At 39.4% G+C, this 17754-nt stretch overlaps 1 protein-coding gene across 2 annotated transcripts; it reads right to left on the reverse strand.

Annotated features, from left to right (window-relative positions):
* Window positions 1-775: 775 nt before the first annotated feature.
* pir (pirin) lies at window positions 776-17019 on the reverse strand. 2 transcript variants are annotated; one of them, XM_031846425.1, is made up of 10 exons: window positions 16877-17019; window positions 15621-15739; window positions 15435-15527; window positions 10695-10775; window positions 9212-9418; window positions 7346-7430; window positions 4871-4915; window positions 3207-3289; window positions 2188-2254; window positions 776-2082 (listed from the first exon to the last, which is right to left on the reverse strand). In XM_031846425.1, exons 2-10 carry the CDS (start codon window positions 15711-15713, stop codon window positions 1964-1966), a joined length of 873 nt encoding a protein of 290 aa, XP_031702285.1. In that variant the 5' UTR covers window positions 15714-15739; window positions 16877-17019; the 3' UTR covers window positions 776-1963. The 2 variants fall into 2 exon arrangements, with proteins under 2 accessions (XP_031702285.1, XP_031702286.1); XM_031846426.1 differs by lacking the exon at window positions 16877-17019 and adding an exon at window positions 16260-16485.
* Window positions 17020-17754: the final 735 nt, after the last annotated feature.

Genomic DNA, 17754 nt, shown 5'->3' on the forward strand with positions numbered 1-17754 from the left:
CACCTTTATCCAGGCCCAGCTCCACCTTTATCCAGGCCCAGCTCCACTCACAGCTCAGCCCTGCGTCAAGCTGCGCCACACAAACAGCCTCCTCTTCCTGGAGCTCTTTGACCTCATCATCTCATCAGTATCTGGGCCTCATCATCTCATCAGTATCTGGGCCTCATCATCTCATCAGTATCTGGGCCTCATGTTTCGTGGTCATGAAAGTTATTTTGACCATGAAATCATCCTCATTCTACTTTGAGTTAAACAAAACAACCTGCAACCAGATGCGCCGGTGTTCCGGTTTAACGTTAATGAGTGACCGCGTGAACTGAACCGGAACACGGGGGGGCTGCATGTTTCATCACGCTACGTTTTTTCCTTCTAAATCGCGATAATGACGAATGTTAACAGTCGACAAAGTTCCGCATGCTGCGGACGTTAACTTAACCCAGCAAGTCTGAACGGTAACGGTACATAACGTAACTCAAACTTTAACGGAGGGAAATGAAGACGCTGTAGACATCTGAACGCTGATTGGCCAAGACTCGACATATCAAAGATGTTATATTGCGAAGATCACATCACATTTTCTCCTCGTCTCACTCCAATCTGAGAAACGCTGGCTGGCAAGTCGGCGTAAATGAACGACATGAAAATATGCATATAACAAATTTCCATGACTTTTCCAAAACTTTTGGGATTTTATTTTTTTCCATGACTTTTCCAGGCCTGGAAATAACAATTTTAAAATTCCATGGCTTTTCCAGGTTTTCCATGACCGTACGAACCCTGTAAACCTGCATTCTTTCTAATGGCCATTATGAAGCGACACCTATGGTTGTAAAAAGCACGTCTGATTGTATAGAAGTCTATGGGGAAATGCCTACTTCCCACCCGATTTATTCCCTCAGTAAACACTGTAAATATGAGTTTATGGTCTCAATCGCTAGTTTTAAGTCTTCTTCATACAGCATAATGTTTGAGTAAATTGTGGTCCCATTTAGAGTGAAATGGACCATAAAGAAGGATATGCTTTAGGATGTGGCTTTAGGATCTTGTCATTGCCAGGTTGCAACCTGGGCGTTATCCGGTCTGGGAGTTGTCCGTGTTTTGATCTTACAACTTTAACTCTTTCACAGATTGTTTTTACTTCATGAAAGTTAAATGCAACATTTTGGTTGCCGGAAAATGTGTCATTCAGCGTTCAATTGCATTTAGCTCCAACCTCTCATGTCCCTTCTGGTCGCGAAAAAAAACAAAACATGATTGCAACAGTCAAAATGTCGAACTCTAAGCTTCAAAACGTCAGTCCACAAACCAATGGGTGACATCACGGTGACTATATTTACTTCCTATTTACAGTCTATGGTAAAATCTTCATACTTATGAGTTGGATTTGGGGACATCTAGCGGAAAAGCTGAAACTTCTCCCGTGTGCAAAGCGAGTAAGAAGAACTATGGAGGCTGACACGAAAACAAATGGGCCTATCTTGAGCCAGTGTTTGGTTCGTCTGTTCTGGGCTACTGTAGAAACCTGGCAGTTCAACACGGACCGTGAAGTATGTCGATATAAACGGCTCAGTCTAAGGTAATGAAAAACAACAATTCTTATCAATAAGTAGGTTGTTTAATGTATAATAGTTTTCTGCCAATAGATCCTCTTAAATGCTACACACCCACCCTTTAAGAGTATATTAATTTATCCTCATAACAACAATGTGAGCAAGAATTTCATAACTGCTGTGCTACTGTGTTATTTCAAACAGCAGAAGGAAAATTGAATACAGGTTAGATTTAACAAGGTGGGTGGAGAGCAGTTAGAAGCACATTTGTCCTACTACTGTGCAAACAGGCATGAAGCATTTGGACATGCAACAAGTTAAAGTAGAGGCTAAATAAATACAATATAAATATGCTTCTGTAGCAGCAAACAAGTAAGAAAAACATTTTCACCAGGGACAAGAGTGCAAAGTGTTCAGAAAGAGTCTCTGATCTTGGACCTCCAGTTTTTGGCCCTTTCAAAGCCATTTTTGGCAGTCTTGAAGTCACTGACGGCCTGTTTGATCTCCTCCTCTGTGGTCATTACAAATGGACCTGAAGGAAACACACGGGTAAGTGTTACATTACAGGTACAGATTAAGTTCTGTATTGTGTGCAATGATTTGTTCCCAACTCAGAGGGAATAACACATGAACGTACCCTGTTGTACCACAGGCTCTTTGATTGGTTCTCCAGCGATCAGCACAAAATGGGAATCTTCAGAGCCCTGAGGAGGAAATAAGAAGCATTGATGTCCTCATTGTCTTTGTGTGAAGTGGACACTTTCATTTGTAATTTTTAAATAAATGATCTGGACCCCACGATAGGTCCCAAGAAAATCTGTACGGTCAGATGGTGAATACAAGGTGAATAAAGAAAAATAATAACGTGTCACATAAAAGTTTAATATTTTTCCTTGTGAAATACTAAATATTTCCCCTCAAAGGGGCGTCTAAAAACATTCATATCAAACAATGCGAGAAGAAAAAAAAACCAAAAAAACCCTTTTTGATTGAACTCCTCACAACAAATGTTGGGAACCACAGTGGTGCCGGTACATCAAAACCAGCTGAATAAAAGTGGAATGAATCCGATTGACTTGGGAGCAATAAAACAAAGTGTTCTGACAATTAATCTAGCTAAGCAAATAAAAAACTGGTAATGTTCAAACAATTCTATTGGGTTTCTCAGTCTTGGGGAACTCCTTGACAGTGTTTTTAGGCATTGACCTTTAAAGACCCCCCCTTTAAAAAGGGCATTAATGTATGTCCTGAATGGTGGAATCAAACCAGAGAAGGTTATGAAGGATATTTAAAATCTTGGAACAGAAAAAACAAAAAGGCAAGAACATCAGTTAAATAATGTAGGGGCGACATAGACGCACCACCCGCTTCAAATGGAGGCGGATTGCATGCCAAAGGTTGAGCAGAGATGGACTCCTTCAGGCGAAAGAGAACCAGGGAGATCAGAAATGACGTGGCGCATTTCTGTGAAGGGACAAGCTAACGAAGAGGGTGGAGGCTCAGCATGTTGGCACGAAACGGAAACAATGAAGCTCATTGTGGCCCACAGGGGATGAAGAGTGAGTCATCAAATCCTAACTGAACAGAGTATTTTCACCGTTTTGGGAAAAAGATCGGCTGCCACTGGTTTCGATACAGCGAACGGAAGTTTCTCACCTTATTTTCTGCTTTGACGCAGTCTCCGTCTCCAAACACTACGGTGTGATGGGGCTCCACCTTCTGCTGCTCTTCATCTGGGCCTTGAAAACCAGGACAGTTCAGTTTTGTCCTTTAGGCAACACTGGAGATCTTTATCTAAAAGACTGTTTTCAGTTTCCACTGAAATCTGATACCACTCATATTTGTATCACCTACATTTAAACAGGACAACCATACTGTGCAGTGGGACTTATGTCTCATGATTTTCATACAATACATTGATGTCTTTATTTGTCCTTCATCATGACATTAATTACCATAAATAAAGTATAACCCCACCACTTAATTTCCCCTGGCTGAAAACAACGCAAACACAACACTGCACATTATTACTGTGAAATCTGTGACGGTGACACATGAATAAATATCTTATTTAAGAGGATTGATGAGGTTTGTGGTCTTTGGTGAGATCTTTTTGATGAGTTTCTAAAAAAACAAATGACTTCTGGGAGAAACCGTCTCATTGGTACAACCTTGGTACAGTAGGATCAAAGTCTTGGTCTATTATCTATTAAAAGGAAAATAAAGCGCAGCCAGTTCATTGGAATTACCATTTAACTTTTCACCCAAAAATAGCTTCCTTGCTGCTTATGAGCCGACATGTGCATCATAAGTAGTAGTTTCACAAACAAAACCTCTGAGTTAAATAGGAGTACAGGGCCAGGCACCTGCATGTTTCAGTCATTTTGACATGCTTCTTTGCACGCGGTGACGCACACAGGACCGACGCTAGACGCTAAGAAAGCCAGACACTTCCACTTGCGGTCGATGCATTCATCACAGCCAGCTGGTCCCGATTTGGCCGGATTACATTAAAAGTTGGAGATTTAAGATTAAAAAAAAAATTCTTTAATCTTCGCAGCCAATTTCATCCTTTCTTGTCATTAAAACATCTGCCGGCAATTATGACCAGTCTGAGAGAGATCCTGCAGTGCAACGATGAGTACTCGAATCATAATGAAATGTTATGAAAAAATATATAAACAACTCTGACTGAAAACAGGTTTCAACAAACCAAGAAAGCCTCTGAAAATGAGGTTCTTTCTCATGCGAGGGGAATTCCCTGATCACACAATATCGACTATTAGGCAGGACATGCAGTACTTCACAGTATAATGTCAAACAGCATTAGTGATACAACGGGGCGTAGTTATAACGTGTGGGTAAGGTGATTGATATGAAGCCAAACTCTAAGATGCTCGTATTTTATGCACAGTAGCACGCTAACTTTTTCCAGTGATGTTGCATTCTGACATAAGTGGAGTGGTCTACAGTATGAATCTGTCAGGCTTTAAAGTGGAACACATGGTTCTTTTGGCTGGACGTAGTAGGGAAGTTGTGATTGGACGGAGATCACACACATATTTGTAACGTAGATATGGCAGCAGGAAGAGCAGGGAGGAAAGTGAAGGAGTGATCAAACAGACAGAAAAGAGCACACATACCCAACTAGAAAAATAATGGTAGTACTATACAGGAGGAGAAATCACTAATAATCTGTACTGGACTATACGAGACTGGCAATAAAAGAAAATAACAGTAATCTCTTAATGCTGCAAATCTAAAATGAACAGAGTGCACAGTGGGACTTTTGGGGAGAACATGAACCAGACAAAACTCACCGACATGAACAGATCCTGATAGTGTGTAGATGAATGTAGTCCATCCTGTCAAACACAAACACATTATTCATTTTAAAGTATTTGTGTAAAAAGGTTTTTGGTTAACCATTTCTCTGCTCTTAAACCTGCAATTAAAGTGTTGGCCACTTGTAGGCAGCAGAAACAAGTTGTGAGCACAATAATTGACATCATCTTTAACCTTATTTACACACCCAGCAGCTATGGAGGAACATTACCACAGTGCTGCTGTTGGTTTCTACCTTCCCCATAGGAAAATGTTTTGCTCTTTAGCTGCTTAATGCTCCACTATGTCCACCCACTAGCCAACTAGCTAACTGTCTTTCTGCCATTTGATGCTTAGCAGGCAGTATACAGTGGGCTTTTAGAGCCTTTCCACTTTGTTTTTGTACAGATTAAACAAACATGAAATTACATATTAATTAGTGAGCTTTAGAGATGCTGGTAAGTGGATTTTGTTTCCTTTGGACAGAGCCAGGAAAGCAGCCCCCCCGCTTCCAGACTTTGTGCTGAGCTAAGCAAACCGGTTGCTGCTGGTAGTGTCATATTTTACGGAAGAGGTATTTATCTTCTCATCAAACTATGAAAGAAATCCAAAAACAGCTTTACAGTCCCAGAGGTGTTTCTTGTTACTGTTGATGTCTGCTTATAACATTGTGTACACATTTCTCAAGCGCAAACCGAGTGTGAACCTTGTTTTATGACCAAAATCCTTCACAATGCAACCTGTAAAATGCTAAACACAGTACTCTTACTATTAACAGTGGGGTGATATAACAGTGGGGACATATTACTGTGGATGGTCACTGGGATATTTGAGATAAATAAATACTCCCCCTGAGTGTGTTAAATTTAGCAAGTATGCGTCTTTTTAATCATTAATTTACCTTTTAATTTGCATTTCTACTTGATTAAAAAGTACCATTTCACCAAAAAAAGTAATCTTATAAGAAAAAAGGTTTTACATTTCCATGTTGTCACTCATTCAGTTTCCTGCAAGGGGACAATATTCAATAACGTGTGCGGTAAACAGGGTCGTCTCATGGCAAGGACACTTACCCTCAGTAACCACAACATGAGAACCATGAGATGCGGTTGTGCAAGCGTCCTTACAGAGCACTTACAGGCATTTAGGTTATTAACAAAGCCTCTATAGCACATGTGTCAAACTCAAGGCCTGCGGGCCGAATCCGGCCCGCCACGTCATTTTATGTGGCCCGCGAATCCACCAGCTTAAAAAAAAAATAAATAAAAAGTTTGTTTTTTTTAATTTTGGAAAAACAATTTAAAGTTAGACTTGAAAATAACAATATCCCCATGGTCGAAATTATGAGATAGAAAGTTGAAATTATGAGATAGCATGTTGTGAAGTATTATCACCGTGGCTGGACATTGATTACTTGTCCTCCTAACAGTCACTTGGTAACAATATGGTTAATTAGTTATTACCTTTTTTTTTTAAAACAGGTGGACAGGAGAGGGAACAGCCCGTAAAGCGGTTTTCCAACAAGTGATTGAGTTGAAAAAGATCGACAAATAATCCCAAAATGTCCACGAAGAGAAAAATTGATGCAGAGGGAAGAAGATGTAATTTAAGATGGGAAAGCGAATACATGTTTGTGCTTCAAGGAGAACAAACGGGTCTGTCTTCTGTGTTATGATGCATGTCGGTGATGAAGGATACAATACACGTCGGCATTTTGACACCAAACACGGAGCTAAATTTAGCCTCCAAGAAAAACATAAAATTGTGAAAGAATTAAAAGGCAGACTGCAATCACAGCAGAATATATTTACACAAGCTACAGCCCAGTGCTGCTAAAGGTATGTGAGCAGGTGAGCTCCGACCAGATACAGACTTTTACAAATGTCAGTTTGTGAAGAAACACCATCGCAGACCGAGTTCAGGAACTAGCAGCAATCTAACAACACAGCTAGCTAAGAGACGAGATACATCATCTATCAATGTTTGTAAGACGCTGAAGGCAGACCTGACTCTCAGTGAGGAGCTCTTGGATGTAGCTGCCCTGCACGGGACGACGGCAGGGACATTAGTGATGCAGAGAGGTGACAAAAATAGCTTTGAACAAAGTTCATGTAATAACTTGTGTTTGATGATATTTGTCTTTGTTATTTTCTTTAATAGTTTGATCTTTGATAGAGTAATGTGGGTTTCTTAACCCTAAATTAAAATGATTTATGTTATAACAGAAATGTGCTTAAATATATTTTTACATTTATATAACTGCATGTACAATATTTTTACACTTGAATAAACAATAATCAAAAGCAGAGACAGTTATTTAATAATATGTTAGGGAGTAGTTACATGTATACAGTCTTACAGTTACAACCGGCCCTTTGAGGGCGACCATGATGCTGATGTGGCCCAGAGTGAAGATGAGTTTGACACCCCTGCTCTATAGAGACGCACTGGTGCATTTAAAAATCTCCTACCTGAGGGCACTGGCTGCACATGCAGGGCACCAGTCTGCAGTATGAAGTCCAGGTACAAGGTCGGTGTCCTTGTGTAGACCTTAGACTATAAGAGGGAAAAAAACATGCTTACTTTCTCCAACACACACACGCTGTAAATCAGTTGTATAACACACTCATTCAATCTTTTAAATAGTGGAGCCAGTGACGGTCACACTCATTTGTTTACAACTTGAGAACCCTCTGCACTGCTGTTCAAATGGGTTGGGAACAATAAGTTGAAGTTGTTTTGTTGCCACCCACATAATCCACAACCGACTAAGAATCACAGGATTTTTCAGATACAAAGCACACAGCCTATTAGTAGTTCCATAGCTTATACTTCAGCTTTGTATATTAATGTTTGTTTTGTATTGATATCGTGAGTGAAATGTATGAGATGACCTTTAAGAAACTCAGCATTGAGACTTTGCAAATAGGAAACAAGCTTGAGAAAGTGAGCAAAGTTAAGGAAATGAAACCTGCATTTTACAAGAGTTAGTTCCTATTTTACTATGGCCATCTATTAAAATACAATAAATACAGGACAGTATTGTTAGGGACTTAGCACAACTAAGCAGTGTAGGGCAAGTTACTTGACATGTAAATAACTAGTCACATTTTGGAAAGACACAAGATTCAAATCTTTGTTGGCTAGGTCTCACTGTCACAGGCTCAAATAGCATCAACACATGACAGGACAACAACAGATCACAGCAGTGACAATAGCTATGTCAAAATACATTACATCAGCCAGTTTTTTATAATAATGTATCAAACAATGTATCAAATGACAATGGGACAGTGAAATGGGTCGCTCGCAGTGATGAAGCTACAGAGAATTATCTCCTGAATATTTTCCACCCGCAACTTTAGCTTCACTCTCACTGGGTTTTTTCAGCCATAGCAGGCAGCTTTTCTTGCTCAAATGGCTCTTAAATCACACTGCACTACCTGCATCGAACAGCAGACAGCCACAATTATAGACTAGCTGGTGAACAAAGTGGAGCGTTGAGATATTTCTCTCAGAAGTTGGTGGAGCCCAAAACCGAGCTAAAAGAGGGAATATTGGACTCCCATCAGGTGGCCACAAAGCCACATGAATGATGATGTTGATCCATAACTGCTGGATGTCTAAATAAACAGCTGCTTGCAAAAACGTTTGCCTTGTCAACTTAAAAGATGATGATATGCTGTGTTCACAAATTGTTTACGCTTCCCTCGAGAGGCCAAAAAAAAAAAAAAAAGTTTAATATTAATGACACGATCCTGCTGAAAACTGGTACACAATGACTTACTGCTGGAACTTGCCAAAGTCCCTAGGATTTTAATCCTACATACAGAGGCTTTAAAAATACGGTAAAATCAGTTTCAAATAAAACAAAAAAACTAACTTTAGAAAGAGTACAATAACTAAAATAAGACTTTTAGAGGAGGCGGCTACTTGTGTTCAACGACCTCTGTTGAACCCAGCAGTTTTAATGCTGGACCAGTCTCTCATGCCCTGGAGTGACACAAAATTCAAACCATACTTTACTCACTCTCAGCCTCTTTAGGCCTAAATTCATCATCAGCCCTCACTTCAGTCTCTACTACTAACGTTCACAAGTGTCATACAAGTTCACACACAGGCACGTCATTGTCATTTTTTCCTTTTTGCCTCGAGCATCCACCAAATGCACAATCAAGATGAGTTCAACGGCGAGTAGGAAAATAAACATGATAATCATTTTCAAAGCTCTCTTCTCTCTGTGGCTTGATTTAATGATGCTGCAGTGACATCACAACCCTGCGGGTGAATTATGAACACACACACACACACACACACACACACACACACACACACACCTTTACTCCTGAAGCTTCTCCAGATATCACAGCGACTGTAACTCCTCCCTGGCTGGGTTTGGGGATCTCTGAGCCTTTAAGCTCCTGGTACGCCGGTTCCACCATCTTGTCTCGACTTGGCAGGTTCACCCACAGCTGTAAACCCACCACGGGCTCCTCTGACACAGGCATCTCAGCATGGACCACCCCCTGTCCTGCAGTCATCCACTGGTGGACAATGAGTCATATTTCAAATATACCAAAGACACAATCACTCACACACACACACACACACACACACGGTTTACTATTTGTATTGTTTTTGTATAAGAACCAGAGGTGGGAAGGGTTTTATTAGCCGTGCATGCGGCGAGGCAATGCCGGTTAGTTGGCTGATCCACCCTTCTATAAACATAATCACGTTAACCTTTAAAAAAAAAAAAAACCTTTCCAGCAGTATTATACATATTATGCTATATTATGCAAAAACACCAGTAACAAGTAACAATTAGTTTTTTTCTAAAATGGATACATACAGATGTCATAGTTATTGAAACGTGAACATTTTCTGTTGGCTTTCCGTCTTCACCGCTTTCTTTACTGCTTTATTCTGAGACAGTGTTGGAGCTTTCCCTAAAGCACAGGCAGGCAGCTGTTTGAGCATCTGCAGCTCCAACATGACATCCTATCCGAGGCTACGTATGGTGCACATGGTGGGTTACAGCAAATTCAGCTAAACCGACTGAACCTCTGCTGCAGATTGAAGCCGAGTCAGCAGGCTGTGTGTAACTTTACTACTTTAAAAACACAGGAAACAACCCACAGGGCACGATATCCAATTAGAGGGAGTGCACAACATTATAATGCATATGCCAATCGGCTTGAGTCTCTCTGCTCTTGTAGTTTCATTCACGTAAATAACGAGAACTGACTGCTTCTAGTTTACTATTAGGAGGGTTAGACTGATAATGATCACATGGTTAGATAACACACATCTAAGATCTAAAAAGAAAATGTTCATTTTATTTCTCTATTTAGCTATTTTATTAGTGGCAAAGGTAAAAGGAATAGTTTGACATTTTGCAAAATACGCTTATTTGCTTTCTTGCATAGAGTTAGATTGATCCCATCTCATGTCTGCATGTTAAATATGAAGCTACAGTCAGTCGCTGGTTAGCTTATCTTAGCACAAAGAGTGGAAACAGCTAGCTCTCTAAATAACATGTTTTATCTCCTTGGCCTTACAGTCAACTTCCAGGAGTCTTGTAGGCAATCAGCATCAATGCGTCCAAAGAAATTGTATTTACTTTTACAATTTTTGTACAAATTAAACAAAATAGATTAGAGAGATTTGCAGGTGTGCTGGTAGGAGTTCATCAGGCTAGCTGGTTTTGCTAAGCTAAGCTAAGAGTCTGTAGCTTAATATGTGCTGCACAAACATTAGAGCGGTGTTAATCTATTCATCCAACTCTCGGCAAGAAAAAAAAAAAAAAAGAAGCATTACTTGCAGATCTCCAGCTTCCAGTCGCCCCGAATGTCCACAGAAGTCTTCATGGGCTATGATCCCCTCTAAAACATAGGTTACCTGTTTGAAGAAAGACACATGTAGACCTCATATAGATGACAAGTTATATTTCAAAACAAAATTTAGAGAACTGGGGCATTTTTGCCATGCATTTCATCTTGTTTAAGCCTTATTTTGACCACTTCTTTGACATCAAGTGATGACTTTGCATTCAGTGAAATATGACGTTCCAGGTTTAATTAACTCAGTCGAGCCTATAAACAAAGTGCTACTTCGACACTAAAAGCGCGTGTGCGCTCATTTCCCGGGCCCAGTGGTCAGACTGGACAGGAAGAGAAGTGCTGAGTGATGGGTCACGGGTTCAAAAGGTGAACATCTGTGTAAGGGAGGAAAGTTTGGGTCCCTGCAGTGAGCTGCCTGTGATCTGTCTCCACAGCTGTGTGATTTCAAAAGTCATGCGAGTGCGAGCAAACACACCTGCTGAAAGGCATGCTGGGAGTGTAGCCTAGTCGGCCCACCCGCACCAGGAGATTTAAGTTGCATCTGCCAACTCAAATACTCTTGGGAGGAACGTCCATCTGAGGATAATATCTGGGTTTTTTAAAGTTTGACCTTAAAGATACAGCTTGACAAATTCCTCAATGTGGCCGAAGTATTACTGCTAACGCAGAGTACAGAGTTACATAATAAAAAACAGAAAACATGACAAGCGTGTGGTGAATTCAATATGCAACAGCAAACAAAGTGATACATTTATTCATGAAGGCATTTTATAAACATGCCAATCACTAAGTGCTTCAGCCTAAAGAGTAAACTATATGTTCCATTCCTTGAAAAGTGAATTCAATCAGACATTCTCCCATTTTATAGATGCAGAGCAGAAACCAGGTAAGTGCAGGCAAAAGTCAAAAAGGCTGTCCATTTCTAAAGATGCATTGTAATGAAAAACTAAGTAATTAGTCCATACGACACTTACTGCATATATTCTGTGACCATTTACTGTCCAGACCCATGCTCAAATGTAATTTTCCTAAAAGCAGCAAAAATGTATTTGGCCATTAGAGCAGGAAAACATTAAGCAAACCAGGAGCAACGCTATTATTCATTTGGGGTCGTGTTTGTCCATGTGATGTAGCTGCTAAAAGTTCCACTCTGTTCATCGGCTATTCTCTGAGTCTTTCTGCTATTGGTGCTGGGCAGGTAGTGTACTGGTAATGTATTAAGAGTATTTGGGCTGAAAATAGCTGCCAGTGAATGAATCAAAGCAGTATAGTTGAGGGCAAGAGAGCTGCTCCGCTAGGTGCTAAAACTCTTGGCGGAGCTGCAAGGAAACAGCAGGTTTGGCTGATATTTCTCTGTGGGTTCATCCCTACATGCAGTATTTGGTGCAGCTTTAAAGTAAAGTTGATCCAAATAAATCTGTTAAAACCAGAGTTTAAACATTAGATATTGAAAGGTTGGGGAAAAATATTGAAGTTTTACTCAAAATAGCTGTAAGTTTATTTGTAAATCATTCAGTTTTTAAATTGACCAATGAGTCCATCAAGTGCAAACGGTGATGCCAAATTTCCAGCACACTTAAGCTCAAATGATATCTTAAAATAGTTTAATTTCTCTGGCAAACAGTCCTAAAAAAATCAAATTTAAGTTTTTTCAATTGTCATCTTGACATTAGTTACATCTGTTAATTAAATAAGTGATAATTAATTTCAAATAAATGACGAAATGCAAGGAAGGAAGGGTGGGAATTAAACAGAGGGGCAGCTGTAGATTCCAAACTGTCCTGAATGAGTAGGTTTTAAATATGTTTGTGTCAACACAGAAGCAACGTCTACTTTGTTAAAAATGATCATAGACTGGAGTGAAATACTGCATTAAGAATGTAAATTACAGCTTATATTTTAATATGTATATACAAGAGGCTATACTGCAGTATTGTGATCACATTTGTTGACCTCTGTGTTCAGACAAACTGGGACAGTAAACTTGTCAGTAACTTTGATGGAGACAGAATACATTCATTTCAAATGCCAAAAATAATAAAACAAAGATGCATCAGAAGGCGGGACAATTCCTCTTTCAGAATAGGGGACGTTTTAGTGAGTGGCCATGATGGGAATTTGTGAAACAAAGCTTTCTGGGCTCAACTTGAGCTCATGCAAACTAAACAGAACCAGCAGATATTATATCTCTGTCTCTTTTTAATATCATTACCCTAAATCAACATGTGAGGAAGGCAGAGTGGTACTGTAGTGGTCTGCATACTGTCCTGCTGTCGCCATCTTGTGATCAAAGTACGAATTTCACCCCTCAGTGAAACCTGTTGGTCCTGTGCTTCAGTTATCTTTTTTTAGTTATTTGCCAGCTCAGCACCTTTATATGGTTTTGAGGTATTAGTGGGGAATTGTACTTTTTTTTTTATGGTCAGGAAAGTATTGCTATAGTTAGATCATTTGTGGCGAGTAATATCCTGTGCCAAGTCTTGACATAAATAAAGAATGAGGTTGAAAACATTCTGATTTTGCCGCTTTGCACTGGAATATGGAAAATACTGTTTCACCCATTAATGTGTGGAGATGAAAGATTGTATATTTTACAAATAATATTATGTAATTGTAATTTACGATTAATCTGCAGATTATTGATTCATTAAGTGTCAAAATGATCTTAAAACCATATGTGTTCAGTGTATATCATCACATGAGACAAAGAAGAGCAGCACATTCTCACAGATGAGAAGCGGGACCTGATAAATCATGTCAAATACATTTGTATTTATTTAGCCCAATATCACAAAATAACCACAAGGGTCTTTACACTGTAAAATCTGTGATTGGCCTTAATTCAAAAAATAGTAACCTATACATAATAAAAAAAGACTGTGTAGTTTTGATTTCAATTGAGTTGAATACAAAAAATGTCATTGTATTAATAAACTGCAAATCTCTAAGTACAATCTAATTGTATTTCACCAGGAACATAAATGATGCAGAAAATGTATTTGACTCATTGAGAAGTCTTTGATTTTAATCAGCTTACACGTCAACCATCTGCCACCATCAGGGACGGGGGGCTGCTCTTCTCCCAAAGGTACGTCATGTTTAACTATTATTAGGTAAAAAACAGTTTATAACCAAGTTGCTGCTGCAGTTGAACATATAGTTTTGCCCTCTTTAAGCTACCAAACATGCCAACTTTACTGCGCTGTAAATCAAAACTAAGTGATTCAAAGTCAGTCAGTCTGCATTGTCTTTGATTCTACTAAAAACGTACCAAGGACTGCAAAAGTGGTCGACTCAATGTCGTCATTTCATGTTACAATACTGTGTAAAGTGCCCTTTTAAGATACCAGCCAATTTAATTTGACCAATTATCCTGCCTCAGCCCGAGCTTCCGCCTTAACAAGCTATTGTTAGCTAGCAAATTACCGAGCAAATAGGCCTCATTATTTGAATGCACAAATGTATGAACAAGTACAACTGTAGTTACAAGTTACAATCAGTGCATTTCATTTTCTCAAGTCAAACTTTTACTCAAGTATCTTGTTGTTGAAAAGCAGCATCATTTTCAGCTTGCGTACATTCTGTTCTCTGTAGGTTTTGTCTTGTTAACGTTCACTTTCATGTCTCTGTTCTCAGTACAAGAGGCCACAGAAGGAGATTCAGATGGAATTACCGCCCTACTTCAGTGTATGCACAGTATGCTTTGAAACGGTGGTTGCAGCTCATGCTGACTGATTACACCGAGCTGCTTTTGTGACCGGAGGTCTTATAAAATGATATAAAATTATGAACACTCATTCAATTTGAGGCTTTATGCTTTTCAGATGCAGTATGAGTTTCAGAATCACAACGGTGCACCTTGAATCAAAGTTAATGTCCAAGCTGGATGAATTCACTCCCAGGCTGCTGGACCTTCTCCCCTTCGAGAGCAGAACCATGGGTCTGAGGTCGCAGGCTATCCTGCTCTACTTTCATCTACAGGAGGTAATGTTAGCCTGAGATTCTCTCCACAAAAAGAGTGTGAAATAACTGCACGGTTTAGCACTCAGTGGCCACTTCATTAGATAAGTTTAGAATGTTCAGATGTTTACAAATATACACATAAATATATATTCAATTCATTCAAAATTAATTAATATGTTCACTTATATAGGTCACAGTTTAAATGACTTTTGCTCAGATTCTTAGTAAATATAAATCAGTTTTGCTTAAGAAATTGATCTGGATATACTTATTTTTGTTTAGATTTAGTGAATTTATTCAATATGTTTTAATCAAATTTGTAGAACTTAAAATCTATTCAATTATATTAGGTGTCACTTTGTTGCCATATTTTTTTTTAAATAATCAATGGTCACATTTTTTTAGGGTGTATAATCTCTGGTAAATTTCGGTATCATCTAAACTAAAATGTGGTATTTTGTAAAAAGTGTTAATAATGATGATGTGATGTAATCGGCGACCACGGAAACTGTTCAGTCAGGTGAATAAAAGCATTAAGACCTGGAGAGTTTGATACAAGGACAAAAGATTAGCGTTCCTCCCATTTACTCTGACTTAAAACTGAATTGAACTGGTACATGCCCCCACTTCATCGGGTGAGCTACCATGGCTCCCCAACTTTCGTCATCATATCTAATATTTCCTGCTACACTAAATAGATTGAAACGCCTAAAATGTAATTTAATCATTAAATTGTAAACATAAATATTCTTACGGTCTCAAATCCTCTGTGAGGATGGTCTGGAAAACCTGCCGGCTTGCTCACTCTGAACTCATCCAGCATCAGGAAAGGATCGAGGTTTCTCAGCTGGAAATAGAATATTTATGGTATTGCATAAATTAGTTTTTTGTAAAGAAAAAACATTTTACTGTCGATCTCCATTAACTCTGAGATGCTGACCTCCTTTCTACCGATGCTCCTCCGGACATGAGCGCCAACTCCCTCCGACTGTTCCACGCTGAGAACTGTCCGTTCCACCTTCCTCACATTCATTGTGCTGGTACAGGATTCACTAGTCACTGCAGAAACATAAAACATACTTAATAATAAAATATAGTACGTTTTTATTAACGACAGACAATAACATAAGGTAATCATGGACATAATGAAAAATGGTTTGTTTTGAAGCAACAAATCCATGTTGTGTTTTTCTTGTGTACAGTGAGATTAAAAAAAAGTTAAACAACTTGTCTGACAATCAAACGTCTTTAAATATTCAACACCAGAGTAAAGAGTATCATCTGAAATTGCTGTTTTTGACAAGTACATTTATCAAGCCATTTATCACTGTTAGTCTTTTAATATGCTTCATATGTCACAGAAAATGTACACCTATCATCCTCTTCCTCACTGACACTAATAAAGTGTAACCAGTTTCCAAGCATGCAGTGGGTATACGGCAGGGTAACTTGAACATCTCAAATAGTATACATTTGCATTCTCAAAGCAAAATTGGATCTTAAATGCATTTCGACCTTTAAATTAATCATCACGGTTTCTTTATAAAAGTCTATCTTGTAAAAATAATAAAATGCAAACCTTTAATGGGAAAATTCCCAAATCAAATAGTGCAAAGCAACATGACAAATAACCGGAAATGTCAAGCAATCACAGGGACTTCCCGGTTTCAAAAATACGCTTCCTATCATATGAGGAGGCTCACAGCTGCCAGTGCGTCAGCTGATCTGATCAGCTGGTCGTCAGCTGATCTCAGAGCTGCTGCCGCCAACGGCTTCCTCTCACAACTTTCCCATATTCATTTCCATCATCACCTCTGTCCCGCACGATCCCCGCTCCGAGTGCATGCATCCTTATATTTTCTCAAAACTGCAGAGTGCCAAATTAATAACTATTCATCACAGGCACATGTTCATTCGATATCAGTCAGCTACTACAGCTTTCATTTCTTCCGGTTTGAGGGGGCGTTCACGTCAATTTGCCAAATCGGTAGTTTATTTTCCAATTATTCCGACACCGCGTGAATGCAGCACAAATACCCCACCCAACTGTTGTTGTAACGTTTAAGGATGCGTTTTACTGTTGAATCGTGTGGGTTGGCACGCAGCTGGTGTCCCGTCTTCCCACTGCTTACAGACACGGAGTCAATTAGCGGTAGAGGTACCGAGTACCCGGCCGGCACGAACAAACCCACCTACCTCAAATAAGAGCAGTCACGACGCTGTTCTGTTTTACAATGTTTATGTCGACATTAGAACGACCGCCCCGGGTTGTTGTGACTGCAGCCCCGTTCACCTGCTCAGGTAGGCGTATTTTGATATGTCTTGAGCTATGGGGTTTCACACATGCGCAGTGTAAGTGGAGCTAGAATCTGAGAGGGTTACAGCAGAAGGCGCTATACATAAGTTATGTGTTTACTCAGGGTCTCTTGGGTTGCGCTCGGCCTTACAGAACTTTTTGGTTACGCTCGTGCGCAAGTATTGTAGCCCTAGGATATGACATGTGGCATTTCTTTTAGTCATCCTTGGCTACAATGCGGAAGTCAGGAGGCGTGGTTAAAGACATTCCCACAGTGTGAAAAGAGATGCTAGGAGTAAGGAGCATTAGAATAACTTAAGTTTCTATTTTTAAAAATATAAAAAACACAATCCACAATCTTAATGGGACCCAAAGTTCACAGCGCTTACGCTGCCAGTCAACTTAACTTATAAGCCTACAGCACAGAATGAGATCGTCTCACAGGACTTTACAATATGAACATACAAAACTATCCTTGATTCACAAGTTTTCACTGCCATAATATATTTGTTTATGTGACCAGGGGATGAGAATTGGACCATCTCAGTTATTTTTACTTACAACACATGCTAGCAGAGATAAAGTTCCCAAGGTTAATAATTGTTTATTAACTATAATTAGAAATATCCAACCATGTTTTCCTTTGTGGGAACAATGGGCCTGCATGTATAAAATACAAGAACTGTTAATCAGGGGGTGGAGGGACACTAGCTACCAAGCTGGGGAAATTTAAGGGGAAAATTACTCGACCAACGCAAATTGGTGGTGAAATACCATA

This window comes from Anarrhichthys ocellatus, unplaced genomic scaffold (assembly GCF_004355925.1).
Source record: "Anarrhichthys ocellatus isolate YVR2014 unplaced genomic scaffold, GSC_Weel_1.0 scaffold6, whole genome shotgun sequence".
Lineage (NCBI taxonomy): Eukaryota > Metazoa > Chordata > Actinopteri > Perciformes > Anarhichadidae > Anarrhichthys > Anarrhichthys ocellatus.

Bases quoted from the DNA above. Each gene is read 5' to 3' on its own strand.
- pir (XM_031846425.1), bottom strand. From the start codon at position 15,713: ATGAATGTGAGGAAGGTGGAACGGACAGTTCTCAGCGTGGAACAGTCG. The intron at 7,431-9,211 runs GTGTGTGTGTGT...TCCCTCTTATAG, and splicing joins GAGAAGCTTCAGGAGTAAAG to TCTAAGGTCTACACAAGGAC. The intron at 4,916-7,345 runs GTAGGAGATTTT...TGTGTTTGACAG, and splicing joins TGTGCAGCCAGTGCCCTCAG to GATGGACTACATTCATCTAC.